This window comes from Otolemur garnettii, unplaced genomic scaffold, assembly GCF_000181295.1.
Source record: "Otolemur garnettii isolate 467f Iridium unplaced genomic scaffold, OtoGar3 scaffold00075, whole genome shotgun sequence".
Lineage (NCBI taxonomy): Eukaryota > Metazoa > Chordata > Mammalia > Primates > Galagidae > Otolemur > Otolemur garnettii.
The window spans coordinates 5,381,899-5,397,572 of NW_003852470.1; the positions used below are offsets into that span (position 1 = coordinate 5,381,899).

Sequence of the window (15,674 nt, forward strand, 5' to 3'; positions counted from 1 at the left end):
CTGCTTATGTTTTTTTTTTTTCCTCATATTTGGATGAATTGGATAGTGGTGAAGTCAGGGTTTTTACTGTGCCTGTCATCTGAATAGTGACATTGTACCTGCTAGGTATTTTTTCAGCTCTATCTCTCACTTGTCCTCCCTCCTTCCAAGTCTGTAAAGTCCATTAAACTCTCTGTATGACCTTGTTCACCCATTGTTCAGCTCCTACTTCTTAGTAAGTACTTGTGGTGTGGCATTTGCTTTTCCAAGTCTGAGATGCTTCACTTAAGATAATGGTCTCCAGTTCCACCCAAGCTGCTGCAAACAACTTTATTTCATTCTTTTTTTATGGCTTCACAGTATTCCATGTGTGTGTGTATCTATGCACGTACCACATTTCTTTATTAATTCCTCAGTTGATGGGTGCTTAAGTAGATCCCATAATTGCCATGCAAACATGCACTAAGCATGAGAATTTGATGTAACAACTTCTTTTCCTTTGGGTAGATACCAAAGATATCCCAGATAGGAATGGGACTGCTGAATTTAAAAGCATGTCTACTTTTAGTTATTTGAGATTTAGTTCTATGAACTTCCCTCTTAGCGCTGCTTTCTCTGTATCCCATAGATATTGGTAGCTTGTGTCATCATTGTAATTCAATTCAAATAATTTTTTTATTGCCATCTTGATGTCATCATTGACCCAAAGATGCCTTAGGAGCAGGTAGTTTAATTTTATGAGTATTTGTATCATTTTGAGAGATCCTCTTGGAACTGATTTCTAGTTCTATTTCACTGTGGTCTGAGAAGATATGTGGTATGATTTCAATTTTTTTTTTTTAATTTGCTGAGACTAGGTTCTGTCTTGGAAAATGCTTCATGTGCTGATGAAAACAATGTATATTCTTCAGTTTTGGAATAGAATGTTCTGTAAATGTTCATTAGTCCACTTATTCTGGAGTCCCGTTTAAGTCCAGAGTTTCTTTGTTGATTTTCTGCCTTGATAATCTGTGCAGCTCTGTCAGTGGAGTCTTGAAGTCCCCCACTATTATTATGTAGCTGTTTATTTCATTTCTAGTCAGTAGCATTTGTTTTATGAAGCTGGGAGCTCTGGTGTTAGCTGCATATATATTTAGGATTGTTTTATTTTCTTGTTGAATTGATTTTTTTATCATTATAACATGATCATCTTTTATCTTTTATTTATTTATTTATTGTTGTTGATGTAAAGTCCGTTTTATCTGATATGAGAAAAGCTACTCCTGCTCATTTTTGGCTTTCATTCCCCTGGAATATTTTTTTCTACCCCTTTACCTTGAGTCTATGCCACTCTTTATAAGTTAAATGGGTTTATAGAAACAGCAGCTATATGGGTTGTGTTTTTTAATGCATTCCATTGGACTTTATCTTTTAAGAGAGGTGTTTAGACTGTTTACATTCAATGTTGATATTGATAAGTAACATGCTGTTCCGTCATCATGTTGTTGTCATCTAGTTGCTTTGTATTCCTTGTGTTACTTTTTTTTATCAGAGCTGTAAGTTTTAAATTTTGAGTGTTTTTACACTGGTGAGTATCAACCAGTGTTCAGAGCACTTCTGAGCATTTCTTGTATGACAGATCTTACAGTGACAAAGTTTGTTGGTCTGGGAATGATTTTATTTCCCCTTCACTTGTGAAACTTAGTTTTGCTGGAAACAGCTTTTTTGGAAGATAGTTATTCTGTGAAGAAGACTAACTATGGAACTCTAATCCCTTCTGGCCTGTAGGAAGTCTGCTGTTAGTATGAGAATTTTCCTGTAGAAGTTAATTGATGCTTTTGTTTTGCAGCTTGTAGAATTTTCTTTTTCACTTTGACTTTGGCAAACTGATTATTATGTGCCTTGGTGATGTCCTATGTGCAATAAATCTTCCAGGGCTTTATTGACCGTCTTGTATCTGATGTCTAAATCACTAGCAAGATCGGGAAAGTTTTCCTCCATTATTCCCTCCAATACGTTTTCCATACAATTTGCTTTTTCTTCTCCCTTGGGGATATCTATGATTCTTATATTTGGGTGTTTAACATAACTTCCTATTTCTCAAAAACTGTTCATTTATTCATTCTTTTTTCTTTATTTTTGACTAAATGGGTTAATTCTACAGCCTTTTCTTCAAGCTCTGAAATTCTTTCTTCTTCTTGGTTTAGTCTGTTATTAAAACTTTCCACTGTATTTTGACATGCCCTAAATGACTTGTTTCTGGAAGTTCTGTTGTTTTTTGTTAAACTATCTCTTTAGTAAATATTTCCTTCATGTCCTAAATTTTAATGTTTTCTTTGCATTGGTTTTCAACATTCTCAGCAATCCCACTGAGCTTACTTGTGATCCATATTTTGAATTCTATATCTGACATTTCAAAATTTTTATTTTGATTGGAGTCCATTGCTACAGAGCAAGTGTGATCCTTTGGGGGTGTCAAAGGAGCCTGCTTTTTTTTTTTTTTTCATATTCCCAGCATTCTTATACTGGTTCCTTTCATCTAAAACCTCTTCCTTCAGCTCAAAATAGATAGCTTTGCAATTCACCAGTTTTCCTCTGCTTAGAACCATGCTACTCAGTGTAGAGAGGGAAAGGTATACAGCCTTTCTGCTCATGCAGGTAGGTGCCAGGGTGGTATTGTTGGCGATGTGAGTCAGTTGGACATCAGACCCATGGGGGAATCAAGTATGGTGGTGGACTAGGTCAGGTAATCCCTAGTTCCTAGGTCCCTGAATTGTGTCTCCCCCAGAACCCCCTAAGGGGATCAGCCTGACTGAGATGGGGCTGACAAACTTGCCTTCAAGCCTCCCTGGGTTCAGGCACTGGCTGTAATAATGAGGGGTGGATTGATTACCTGTTAAGAAAGAATGCTCAGGCAGGAGAAAGACAGATGCACTGTGAACCTGAGACAGGAGAGGTGGATCTCGACAGGATTAGCAGAGACAAGCAATTGTGGGACCCACAGCTGTTCACACTTCCCTCTCTCAGCAGTAGCAGTGTCTCCAGCAGTCCTTTGGGGCACAAAACACCCCAATCCCTGCTCCAACCCTGGCCCAGCTACAGCAGAGGTGGTGAGGCAGCTCAACCCACTGTGTGCAGACTGCCAGGATGACTGTGGCTTTGGGTGAAAGGCTTTGGTGGAAGAGAGGTAGTTGTGTCTAGGGCAGAGAGGCTCCTCCCAGAAGAGGCAGACAGCTCCGGGAGGACTGCAGCCCTGCCCTCCCTCTGGGGAACCAGTAGCTTTTGTCCTTGGGGCATGCAAAAGTACTTGCTGTGGCTTTTAGAGGGAAAAGAGTGAGCTCCAAGCTCCCTAGAAGCCTGGGTGGGAGAGATGCTCTATCAGAGGTGGGGTAGTTGCTTTCAGGTGCCCCAATTGAATAATCCCTGTGGAACTTTCACTGGTCATGAGTGGAAACAGCCACAGCTGCCTCAGCAGCAGTAGGCAGTGGAAGGGGGACCCTGAATAGTGGAGAGCTGGTGCTGTGGTCCCCTTGTCCTACAGGACCCTCTGGTATATTGCTGTCTACTCAGCACCAGGAGTGCCCTGCCCTGAATGCCCAAGCTCCAGGAGATCCATAGTTCTTGGAGATCTACTGGTCCTCCAAGGCTGTTGTGGTCCGAGTTGGCAGTGAGGAATGCCAGCTGTGGATCCAGTGGGTGCTGGGATGCGTGAGCGTGGAGGGGCGGCCTGGCCCCTAGGCTGTAGTGGGCAGGGTGGGGGTCAGGGTCAGCAGCCATAGAGGCATCCCTGTGTGGATTTGCTCCTGCCTGGGTCTGGCACTGGTAGCAGCAGGAGCAGTGGCAGGTATTTGTTCTCAGGGTGTGTGAGGTGTGAGTGCACAGCAACAGTGGCCCTGGCCCCTGCTCAGGGGCTAGGCTCTGGCTGCAGTGCTCAGAAGCCTGTGGGGCTCTGCTGTATCCCCTCTCTGGAGCAATGTGACTTCTGGGCAACTGCCTGTTAGCCCAGAGGCTGGGGAGGCAGGAGGGTACCTTCTGCAGCTAGGATTGCAAAGTCCAAGGCTGTGGAATGTGGTGCTCTCTGAGATGGTCTATTGGAAGGTGAACAGCTGCTCACAATTTTGAGTCCTCTCTGTAGGGGACAGGTATGTGCCAGCTGCACCTTGTTACCCACCTTAGACCTATGCTCCCTGCCTCTGGATTTGATACTGGAATTGTGCTTCACACCACTTTTAGGAGACACAGAGCTTTCAGACAAATAAGAGACTTGTGTATTAAACTGACCATTTCTGATCCAAAGTGAGTTTGAAAATGTCATCAGGTAGGAAACCAGCTGTGTGATCTTGGTCCCTCACATGGCCATTCTGTGATCGTGTCATGAGAAACAAAGGCTCCAAATGTTGAGGGCGCTGAGCCATGTGAGTTCTGGGGTTCCTTACTGAGATAAATTCTGGGATTCATTTCCTACTTTCATAAAACATGAGACTTCTGTGGTGGCCCCTTCCTTCTTTTCATTTCTGGTGGCCAAGTTATCCTTCTGGTGAAGGATCCAGGTGTTTGGTGCACGTCAATCCCCGCACGACAGGTTTTGGAAGTTTCAGGCTGCTTTGTGGACAAGGCAGGGTCCCCCAGGTCCTGTCTGGGGCACATCCCTTCCCGTAAGAGTGAAACAAGCCCTGCAGTTCCAAGAGCATGTTCTCCCATCTCAGCCAGGAGAGCACTGGGGACCGCACGCTTCCCACCAATGTGGTTTGCATTTAATCTGGAACTTTCTTCCTTGGCAGGAGGAGGGGAGAGGGATTCTCCAAGAGACATTCAGAGAAGGAAAAGCTGTACCCTACAAGTCCCTTCTGCCCACTTTGCCTCCAGGTTGCCCAGGGAGCCTCATCTGGAGGCACCAAGCTCAGAGACACAACTTCGTCACTCCAAGGCTGAAATCACACCGTTTTCTTGCAAGAGAACACTCATTAAACTCAAGTTTCCGAAAGGGGAGGAGCAGTCAGATGCTTTTCCATTATAATTGCTTTGCCTCCCAAAGTTTGCTTTTCATGTAAATACGCTTTAGCAAGGCGGTGAAAATCCACAGATGTTATCTGTGTTCCCTGCAGAGAATCCAAAAATATGTAGGAGTTTAAAAATAACCCAACATTTTGCAGGTAGCTCCTTATTTGATATTAAGTGCCCTCCTCTCCACTGTAAGGGTTCATAATGCTAAATTAACTGTTAACAGGTATTTTTAAATAGTCTAATTTATGCTAATTCAAAAATATTCCCATTCTCAAGCTGATTATTTTTACCCTCCAAATTTCTGTGCCTTTCCATTAGGGCTGAGGAGCCTGGGCACTGTGATCACGCAGCCATGAGTGGCTTCTGGGTCCCTGGTCATTCCTGTGGGTGGTTTCTGTGCGTGGGCTGGCACGGCTTGCCTCAGAACTCTGTGGTGACAACAGGTCTGTGTGCTTGGTTGTATGACATGGATGTGATCTGCCCTGATTGTCAGGACAGAGGGACACCCCCTGCACTGTGGGAGCTTACGGCGGGGGGATGCACAAGCGCCCCATCTCCGGCGGGGCAGGGCAGCCAGAGAAGCTGCCGGCCCCTCTCGAGGGTACCACACTCTCCCCATTCACTCCCAGCAAGGACATCACCAACTTGGAGGGTGGGGACAAAAACTCAAAACCGACTGCCACTTCTGGGGGCTTTTGGCTCCCACTGAGACATAAACATCTGCCTTTTCTGGCGGGGTTCCAGGAGACTTGCGGCCATACCTCCTGGTCCTTGGCAGGGGCCGATCTCCCCTCCCAGCCCCTCACCTGTGGGAAAACTGGTCATCTCTCCCTCCTCTGGCCTCTGGCATGAAATCCATGCTGTGCTCATGGGGTTAACAGTGCCATCAGGTGTGGCCTGGCTGCCTAGCTCCTTGTTCACAGCGCTAACCACTCTTCTTCCTTTCCCAGCCCTCCCTCATTTCCTATTTCTGCTTCTTAAATATCCCCAGGACGTTCTCAGCCCAGGGACTTGTACTTGCTGTTTGTGGGCCAGGCTCTGCCCTGGACTCTCAGCTGGCCAGTCTCCAGTGTCCCCTCCCCTTCAGACTAGTGCCCCATCCTATTCCTTCTATGCGACAGCCTTACCTGGCAGCTGGGACACTTAGTGTCTCCTCCTGCAGGAGAGAAGAGACCTTGTTGGTCCTGCTCACCATGGGACCTGAGTCTGAACAGGTCTGGCCAGCAGGGCTGTTTGACACAGACAAGAAAAGACTGCCTGCACCTCTGCCTTCCTGATGCTCCTGTGAGAGACTCCCTTTTGCTTCCATCTGGGTTCCAAGGGAAGACTTCACTGTTCCAGAAGCACCAGAGGAGGCTGCCAACTAGAGTTGTCCCCTCCTGTGAAGGTGATGCTGAGACTATCAGCTGTTGCAAAAAAACCAGCAAGTAGGCATGGCCAGCAGAATTTCTCAGGAAGTTGTGGACAATCATATTGTTATTCCCTGGGGAAAAAGGTGTTTCTAGCCTGGGAAATGAATGGCATTCTGCGCAAGGACAATACAGAATTTCCCCCCTTGAATCCTTTGGAAGCAAGCTGCCTGCCAGATCCCCACCCCCTGACAGTGCAGTGTGCTTTCTCCTTAAATGAGGACACCCTCTCACATGGCCACAGCACGCCATCCAAGGAATCCAGTGTGCCGAAAGGATCCGGTCCAAACTGTATGTTGTGTTGATTTGCTGTGACTGTGTCTCCTTTAGTAAGGGCTAGGTCACTCATGGCCTGGACCAGCGGTTCTCAACCTGTGAGTCACGACCCACAGGAACTATATTAAAGGGTCACAGCATTAGGAAGGTTGGGAACCACTGGCCTAGACGCTTGAAGATTATAGGCCAGGTTTGTTTTCAATAATAACTTTATTAAGATATAATTTAGCAGCCGTAACATTTTCTCGTTTAAGATGTAGAATTTAATGGCATTCAGTACGGGCACAGTCAGACCACTATCATGCTCATTTTAGAGCATTTTGATCATCTTACAAAGAAGCCCGAGCGCGTTATCGCTCATTCCTCCAGGCCCTGCCACCACTTACCTACTTCTGTCTCTGGCTTTGCCACGTCTGGGCATTTCATATAAATGGAATCATATAGGAATGACCAATTGTTGTGTAAAATATCCCTGAATTGAAGTTTGGCTGATGTTTCCTTGTGATCAGATTGTGATCAGGCATCACTGGTATGAGCGTCCCAGGTAGGATGCTGTGTGCCCAGGGCATCACATCAGGGTGCACAATTTCAGTTTTCCCATAACTGATGGTCTCTTTCATTTCCTGATTCAGGTGGTATCTGCCCGTCTCTTCTGCTGTGAAGTTACCATTTTCCTTTTGTAATTAGCAAGCGTTTTGTGAGAAGAGACTTTGAAACTATGAAAGATCTTGTTACTCATCAGACCTTCAAAATGCTTATTATTTACATCACTGTGGGTTTACAGAAAAGTCCGACTTTACTCAGTGGGTTAGAAATCCGTTGCTATCGTTATTCATTTTGATGGGCATATCGTCCCAGATGTGGCCGGCCTATCAAAGCTGGCCTGTGTGGGCTTTAATATCTTTCTGGACATGTCTCCATTATATCTTCCTTATATTCTGACACAAAATGTTGCACATTATCTTGTGTTCCCAGCCCCAGAACCAGCTATTTCCTTAAGAAGCCCGGGAGCATTTTATCAGAGGCTGATATTTAGAAGCCAAAGAATAGCTGAAATTTAGCACTTCCCCAAATTGAAAATAAATGTTAATTAGTAGCAACAGTGTAAACCCAGGTGCCAACAATTGAACAAAATTACAGGAGATGAGGAAACAGTGTTCTGAAACTAGAAAAAGGCAGGAACCCTTCCTAGTGGTGGGGGGGGCAGCACGTTGCCTGCATGACAAATTCTGGCATCGTACATGTCACAGACCAAGGAAGTCAACAGAGATGAAGAGAGCTGGAGAGACATGTGGGTGGCTGGGTGGGACTGGCCTGGCTCCCAAGTCACCATAGCCAGGGGCAGGTGGAACCGGGAGAGGTGGCACAGCCCAGGACTCGGCACTGCAGGCTGCAGCCCAGGAAAACTGCAGGGGGTCTGGGGTGGACTTAGATGAAGGGGGCACTGCATTGCTCTAGGTCATAGTGACAACCTCACAATGGTTTAGCAGAGAAATTCTGTTTAAAATTTAAACAGGGGAAAACCCGCAAAGCAGCCAGAGCTTCCTGCAGATGAAACAGCCCTGAAGGCGGGTGGAGGGAGGAAGAGAGAGGAGAAGGAGAGGACATTTGAGATAGGAGAAGGAGCCAGAAGGAACCAGAAGGAAGCCATGGACATCCTAGCCACTGGCAGGATGAGCCGTGAAGAAATTCATGACTGGAGAGGTGAAGTGGCTTGTGTGGGGTCTCCAGATTCTGAGATTCTACTCCAGGTCTCCACAAAGTCACTTCTTTCTGCCAAATGCCACCTCACTGGAGGTTTGCTGTGGTCTGCCATTACGATGTGTGTGTGAGCAGAGAAAGCGATTTTAAGGGTTGGCCCACGCCATGCTAAGGGGCCGGAAAGTCAGGCAGGACTCGCCGCTGCAATCTTGAGGCAGAATTCCTTCTTCTCCAGGAAACTTCTGTTATTTTCCCCTTAAGCCTTCAACTGACTGGATGAGGCCCACCCACGATCCTGAGGATAATGTTCTTAAGCCAACTGGTGGTGTATGTTCATCACATCTTCAAAGCACCTTCGTAGCAACGCCTGCATGAGTGCAGATTAACTGGCTACTGTGCAGCAGCCCAGCTGGCGTGTCAGGCTACATCCCGACTGTTTTGTCCAGGACTGAAACTAACTCAAGGAATTACCAAAATGAACTTTGCCATGCATTGAACATCTAGGGAGTCCCCACTCCCCCTTCAACTTGGGACACCACACGATGTGGGAGGAGCAGTGGTTTCTCTGCGTGAGTGGGAGATAAACAGCCAATTTTAGCTTATTTGGGTGCAAAGGGTTATAAGCCCTACGGGCTGCCTGTTTTCCTGAGCCATCATCGACAAAACAGTAGAGGTTTAATTAATTCCAAAAAGGCAGATTGCCAAAAATAAAAGTAGGAAAAGTCCTCAAACAGACTTTTAAAAGTAAGTGAAATATTAAAAAGTCATTAGAGATAGAACTAAAAAGCAAAACTAAAATCCATTAAACCAACAAAGACTTCCATGAACATGAAACAAAGTCCAATACTATAAAGAACCCAGGGCAGAAGATAATGAAATCTGCAAGGAATTTAAAAGATCAAATCTTTACATGAAAGAGTAATCTTAAAATTGATTAAAAAATAATTTCTTTCAATACTAGAAGGCAGTCTGCAAGCATGAAGGGTGGTTTTCAAATAAGAAAAAGATGTTTCCATTTATAAAATATAGCTTATGTGTTAGCTATTTTGAATAAAGATCTGAGGAAAGCACATATTAAACTGGGAAGTTAAAGATGGATTTTGAATCGGCCAGAAAGCATTTTGGGAGGCAGAATAGTAAAACCAAAATCTAACTGAATGTGTAAGAGCTAAATTTGGCTTTGAGCTTCCTGGCAACCAAAGCAAAAATAGAACGTGAGACCCTCATCATTCCTTTTCTAGAGATTGCATCCTCAAGAAGGGAACATCATCCACAAGACAGTGAAAAATTGGTCTTGGGAGACAAAAAGTAAGCCTTATGTTTTAATATAGAAAGCACAGCTATGACAAGGCACATGGGTAGATGTGTAGCATAAAGCAGAATGAACTACCACCACCTAGCAGGGCATGCTAGGAGACGCACAGACCACCCGCACCATTGAGACTCCACCATAGGAATGACGGGGAGAAAGGTATCTAAGGAGGATCCGTGAAAGGCAACTGAAAGAAAAAATAAAGTCTTTTTTTTTGGATACAGAGCCTCAAGCTAGCCCTCTGGGTAGAGTGCTATGGCATCACAGCTCACAGCAACCTCCAACTCCTGGGCTCAAGCATGTCTCCTGTCTTAGGCTCCCAAGTAGCTGGGACCACAGGCGCCCGCCACAACGCCTGGCTATTTTTTTGATTGCAGCTGTCATTGTTTTGGCGGGCCCGGGCTGGATTTGAACCAGCCACCTTAGGTGTATGTGGCTGGCGCCTTAGCCACTTGAGCCACAGGCACCGAGCCAAAAAATAAAGTCTTAACACTGTTTCTGAGTAAAAGAATTCTAGCATTGCATCTGGACAGAAAACTTTCCCCTGAACCCCACTCAGAAGGAATGTATGCAGCAGACACCAGGGGAGGGCACTTTTCCTTTGATTACTGCAGTCCAGCTCTGGAGTGAAAGGAGGGGAAATTCTGTGTCTGCAGAATGAGTTGGAGAAATCTACTCACACGTGAATGTGCTGGCATATTTGTAATTTACATCAGGACATTTCTGCAACCCTTTGGTTGCCTTTGTTTTCCTGGCTCACAGGGGCTCTGAGGGACATGTGGCCACAGGGGACAGGGGACAGACTTCAGCCAGGGTTGTGGTGAGTAAGGATTAGCCTGGGGATGGGGCAGGAAGGCAAACCCAGATGCCATTCCACAATAAAACTATCATTTTCTGTAGTGCCAGGAACTATGCATTTTTTCAGTTGGGGGAGGGCCCTGATGCAGGTAAAATGCTGACCGTCCACAAATGCTCACTCCAGTGCTGGGCTCTGCGGTACTTTCCCAGGCTGGGGCGCCAACTCAGTGGGGTTTAGCGTCGTGAATAATACCCAGTTTCTGACATGCATGACAGAGGATGACTATCGAGCTTGTGAGAAGAGTAAGGATTCAAACATACACACAAACACCATCTCCACACTGGTCTAGTTTCTTAGGGGTGGGCTGGATATTTACAGGGGTGAATATATTGGGAGGGGGCAGCTATGGAACGAGAAAGAGATCTCCTGAGCTTTGCAGGCTTCTCAGCAGCCTCCTCCTAAGCCTGGCCAGGTGGGACAGGGGCACATTCTTATGCTTTAAAAGTTTTTAGCAGGAACAGAGGCGAGAGCCCTGTCCAGTGAGAAAACCCCTTTGCCGTCTTTGTTTTTGTCACCTAAGAGCCAGCCTTGTAGGTCCTACAGAGCTCTGAAATCTTCATGCCTCTCACGCTGAATCATGCAGCCCAAAACAAAGCCCTCTCTCATATTAGCAGCTGAACAGAGGCATAAATGATGTGTAGCAGAGGGCCTTAGGCAGTCAGGGGAGACAGTGCTACCCACGCTCTGCTCTGCTCCATGTGGACAGCCAGCCACGCACAGGGACATGGTGATTCCCGTTTGGGCCCCAAATCAGAGATGATTTGTGTGTCACCAAGCTCTTTAAGGAAGTAGAACAGAAACAGCAGCATTTTTATTTTCTAATAAGGGATAAAAACATAATAGGTCTGACACTGTGTCCTTTTAAATAACATTTTATTTTTCATTTTCAATGATTAACTTTTAAGTCTACTACAGGAGTATAATGATTACAGTGAATAAAAAAATATAGATGATAGAATTAAAACATTAGGTTATACAAAGTTAGTTTTTAAAAAAAATCATTGTCCACCAACATTTTCAAGGACTCTGTAGCTCTGAAAAAAATTAATTTGAGTGTGGTTTTTTTTTCTTTACATTTCCAACAGTTAAAAATTAAGAACACATAACGAGAATCATTTGCTGATGCCTATTATAATAACCAGAAGGACCGCAAAAATGAAAACCAGTTCCGAGAACCATCATATATACACAAATTTCTGTACAGAATGAGAACAAAAAGGATTCACCCAATTAAACCGTCTCTGGTGGCAAACGCATCCATTTCCAGAAAAGAATGAAAGTTTACCTTCCTATACTCATTTATTTTTCCATTTGATTCAGTATCCTTAATGGTGTTTCCACTCCATAAATTAGTAGCTGTTCAGTAGCTGAGAAATGTCCTATTTTAAATTATACCTGGGGATATTAGAAACTTCCCTGAAAGGGCTGAACTTAATTGTTTGACATAGGTTGAAGATAACCTCAACCAGCAAAACCTCACCCCGCCAGCTGTGGGAGGGTTGACACACAGCCCGTGAGAGTAGCTAGCATCCTGGCCCATAGAGAGAACTGTGAGCTTTCTTATGTGTGGTCCCCACAGAGCTTCTCGGGGTGACGTCCTAACCTCTCCTACTTGCTACACTCTGATCAGATGAGCTCTTTGCTAATACACATCATTTGGCACAAAAAGAATGTTTGGGCAAGATGTCGGCTGTCTCGAGGACTGACACACCCGGAGGACCCAGCTTTGATAAGCACATGGGCGCATCCTGGACCCAGCATCCACCTTGCTCCATGATGCTAAAGGCCACTCGCTGCGTGGCTGGAGTGGACCGAGGACTCCACGGAAAAGCAATTGCACTAAATGTTAGGCATCATGACGGCCCAGTGAGGTGAGCGCCAGACACAGAGACGAGGGCGGACGACCGCGACGGCCACTCTCCCAGAGGCCTGTGGCATCACTGCACGATCCCAGAGTCCACGGAGGTCTGCTTGCGAGTCGTCTTCGGAGGGGGGGGAGGTGGAGTTTTGCTGGGCAGTGGAGGCGGCAGATGCTACAAGACATGAGTGCGAGAAGACGTCACGTTTTGATTTCTGACAGGACTGAAACCATGTCTGGGAGGGATACGACCTGGCCCGCAGCTGGGCTGTGACTGCCCCTCCGCATGGCTCAGGCTCCATCCTGTCTGATTCGGGGCTGGCAGGGCTGCTGTGCTCAAGACTGGGCCTTGCTGACACCTTTGAGTACTTTTCACAAAGGCTGCACAGCCTCTGAGCAGCACCACTGTGGCTGTTTCCAATTCAGGTGCTACCGACTGACCTAGCTTTAGATCTACTGTCCAAGGGACAGAGGGAGCTTTGGAGATGTTCCCCAGGGGAGAGATGAAAACCTTCCCTTGCTTTGTGAACCAAGAGCAAAGGTCAGCAAATTTCCTTGGGAGGGGCCAGTAGCAAACATTTTCAGCTTTGAGGGCCACACGGTCTCTGTTGCAGGCACTCAGCTCTGCTGTGGGGGGTATAAAGCAAAGGGATGGGAGTAACTGTGTTCCAGAAAAATTTCATTTACAGACACAGGTGAGTGGCTGGACTTGGCCCATGGGCCATAGATTGCCTGAGATTCACAAAAACAGAACATGAATTCACAAAGTAAAGACAATGGAAAAACCCTGCCTGATGGACCCACTCAAGTGGGAATGATGTGGGGAGCTGCCATCCTATGGCTCTTGGTTGCCAGACACACAGGGGACGCTCTGTGAACAGGGCTGACCACACAGGGAAATGAGTGACTGAGTCAGTGAGTGAATGCATGTGGAAGAAATGATCAAGGGAGTAAATGAATGAACAAGTGAACAGATCAGGATACGAGGGAGCACACCTAGGAGGAAGGAACCAGAATGAAATCACAGATGCTGTCATCTAACTTAAGGGTGGATTCTTAACAGCCTCTCACTGGATGTTGCATTTAGCTGAGTGTGAGAAAAGTTTTCAAAGACACAGAGGTGATGTGGCCATCTCTCACTCGGTGCCCAGACCTCCTCCTGATTCTCACGCAGGTAAACACAAAAATGCCCTTGTGTTTATCACGGAGAGGGCAGTAAATGTGGGAAAACGAAAACTGATAGAAGGATATTACACGAGTACGTGACATCAAAAGGGAAGTGAATTAACGGACTTGGGAGTCTTTAAGGTTAGGAAGAGAACAGTTGAGAGAGGACCTATTTTGAGGTCTGGGGAAATCGCTTGTTTACATGTGAGAGCCGCACAAACACAGCCTGGCACGGCACAGCGCTGCAGACGTCCTTTGTGTCAGCCACGAGGATGCCAATGCCAGGTTCATCCCCATGGAGAAAAATGACAGCTCAGATTACTGCTGGGAAGAGCCCCTGTGAAAGAAATGACAGCACAACGTGGAATGACTAGGAGAGAGAGGTGTCCACAGGCCTGAGGCTGATCAATGACAGTGGCGGGAGGCTATCGATCACCCCATGGTGACGCATGATCATTGCCCTAAAGAGCTCTTGGGGCCGGGGTAAAGGGAGGCACCTTGGGGCATGTGACCGCTCCTAAGATGACACCCTCAGCACAAGTGTGTCTGTCACCTAAACACGCTCTCACCTGCAAGAGACTTGGGTATTTAGTCTAATTGACTTCACACCCCTTTTATAGACTGAGCCAGAGCTAGTGCTTGTGAGTGCCCTACTTAACCACCCACAGGTGGCCTCCAGAACGTAGCATGATGCATCTAAGGAATCCAGACAATAAGATGTTACCCTGGAGTGGCTTTGTAACAAAAATAGAATGGGCTGTAGTTCCAAGTTCAGAATTTTCAGTTGACTACTGCAGGGAGACCAGGGGGACATTCCTGTGTTTCCAATAAAATAAAGAGATCAAAATAAAGATGTGATGGATTAAGCTGTTAGGAAAACAATACTTCAACCAACCCAAGGCTCTTGCTGGGCCCTCTGAGTGTCTTTTTGTTCTAACATGTAGTTAAAAGTGTCTGGAGAAGGTGAGGCTGAACCACTCCAGCCTCCTGGAGAGCTGTTTTCACAGGGAAACCTGCTCCCTGCTCCAGGGCCAGATCCCCACTGTAGAGACTCCAGGGAGAGCTCCCCTGTTTAGATGGCACTTGGGCCTCAGAAGAGCAACCTCTCCCCTGGGTATCAAATATGAAGTCCCACAGCTTGTTTAGTTTTCTTGTACCAAAGAAATAATGAAACACACACGCTGTAAATAAATGCTCTCTCCCACTCCTCTCCTAAGAAGAGAGATAATAATCTTAAAGAACATTCAGTAAAAAAAGTCTCCCTACAAAAAAGAAAGAAAGAAAAGGGAAACAGAATTTATGTTGTTTATTAAGGGGAAAAAACATGCCTCACTATTCTGAAAAACAAAAACACAGCCCCCAAACAACCTCTAGTCGTCAACGCTCCATGGGAGCTCTGCCACCAGACAGGCTGGAATGGCCCAAAACACCAGCAGCTGCGCAGATAAGAACAGGGATATTCCACTCTTCAGACTGCACTGATGCAGTTCTCTAAGGCTGTGCATACGGGGAGGGAGGGAGCTGGGAGGAGAGGTTCTCGCCACTGCTGGGCAAGTCACCCATGTGCTTCCTGCCCACAAACTGCACTTGCCCTGCCCTAAACACCAGAGACCCACAGGGGCGAGAGACGCCTTGAGAAGCAGGAGAGGTAGGTGGTGGACCTGAAGAGAATGTTTCTGGAACTATCAGTTGGTAATAGAGGCTTTTTAAGCTTTTTTGCTCATATCTGCATTACTAGGCAGGTCTACAGGCCACCACCCAGCAGGGAGCACGCGGGACGGGGTTAGTGACTAAAACAGTTTCCACTGGGCTGGGTGCTCACGCTTACACGAGCTGGCGCTGCTGGAGGGAGCCAGGCCTGCACCTCCAACCAAGAGCAGACCCCAACCAGACGGGGAGAGCTCTCAGCGCAACAGGTCAAGGAGGGCGCTGAGCCTGGCTCCCCTGGGCAGACTCTAAGAGGAAGTGGGTGGAGATGAGCCTCCCAAGGGCTGAGTGTGAGTACAGTGGGCACATGCCTCCCTTACCGGGCGAGATTGGCCAACTTCTTAAAAGGATCAGATAAACCTCTTGATAGAAAAGCTACTTCTCCAAATCAAAATTTCACAAGAATTGCCTCTCCAGGGGAGC

At 46.4% G+C, this 15,674-nt stretch overlaps 1 protein-coding gene across 1 annotated transcript in view; it reads right to left on the bottom strand.

Moving 5' to 3' along the window:
- Nucleotides 1-11,373: 11,373 nt before the first annotated feature.
- The window catches only part of DOCK1 (dedicator of cytokinesis 1), a 455,243-nt gene continuing 450,942 nt past the window's right edge, over nucleotides 11,374-15,674 (bottom strand). Inside the window, exon 51 of the mRNA XM_012807800.1 lies at nucleotides 11,374-12,552. Within this exon, the coding sequence (XP_012663254.1) occupies nucleotides 12,457-12,552 (96 nt within the window). The 3' untranslated portion in view covers nucleotides 11,374-12,456. The remainder of the gene's footprint in view (nucleotides 12,553-15,674) is intronic.